The sequence below is a fragment of the Apis dorsata genome, unplaced genomic scaffold (genome assembly GCF_000469605.1).
Source record: "Apis dorsata unplaced genomic scaffold, Apis dorsata 1.3 scaffold_257, whole genome shotgun sequence".
In the NCBI taxonomy this organism is placed as follows: domain Eukaryota; kingdom Metazoa; phylum Arthropoda; class Insecta; order Hymenoptera; family Apidae; genus Apis; species Apis dorsata.
In genome coordinates this window covers 152,044-152,796 of record NW_006263535.1, presented here as the reverse complement: position 1 = coordinate 152,796, position 753 = coordinate 152,044, and the positions used below count along the sequence as shown (strand labels likewise).

Below are 753 nucleotides of genomic sequence, written 5' to 3'. Positions count from 1 at the left end.
TACAAATAATCTATTAAATTTCAATAACATACCCAAGTTTGTTACGAAGTTTATGAGCTTCCACTATGATAGATGCCCGTGGTATATGTAATTGATGAGCTTTGCTAATAATTCGGCAATCGTCATACGTATAGTCTGATACAGGAATTTGTAATGCTCTAAAAAATAAATGAAATTTTATTTTAATACTTAAATATAAAGATTTCTAAAGATTTCTATTTATTTCATTATTTATTTTTTAAAATTCAAAATCTATCTCTACTTTGATAATACTTACTCCGCCATAAGACGTCGTACATTATTTGCATAAAGCTTAGGATCTGTTTTTTCGGCTTCGCTTGGTTTGTAAACAGGGAGGAACTCTATTTCACAACTGCTATTCAATTGTGTTAATGTAAGCCACAGTAATTTTAATCTGAAAATATAATTTTTATAATTTTTGATATTTCGATGAATTTTTTTCTTTTTTTTTTTAATTAAAACAAAAAAGACATGAAATATTTACGCTCCAGGACCTTCCCAGGTCCACGTTACGGTATCTAATTTATTAGGATATCTGATACAAACAGGCTGAACAGGAACACCGGGATAAAATGCTCCTGATTTAAAAGTAATGAGACACGATCGATTTGTACAAGTACCTTCGGGAAAAATCATCACCTACAAATAAAGATATTTTTTAAAAGTGTTTTTAATTAAAAAAAATATTGAGAATATTTAATAATATTTTTAATTATTTTAAATATAAATAAA

At 27.0% G+C, this 753-nt stretch overlaps 1 protein-coding gene across 2 annotated transcripts in view; it reads right to left on the bottom strand.

Moving 5' to 3' along the window:
* Nucleotides 1-753, bottom strand: part of LOC102672755 (lysophosphatidylcholine acyltransferase) — a 31,096-nt gene that overhangs the window by 2,161 nt on the left and 28,182 nt on the right. For both annotated transcript variants that reach the window (XM_006616312.2, XM_006616313.2), the window contains exons 5-7: nucleotides 506-660; nucleotides 278-415; nucleotides 33-158 (exon numbers count right to left, since the gene is read on the bottom strand). In XM_006616312.2, the coding sequence (XP_006616375.1) occupies nucleotides 33-158; nucleotides 278-415; nucleotides 506-660 (419 nt within the window). The remainder of the gene's footprint in view (nucleotides 1-32; nucleotides 159-277; nucleotides 416-505; nucleotides 661-753) is intronic.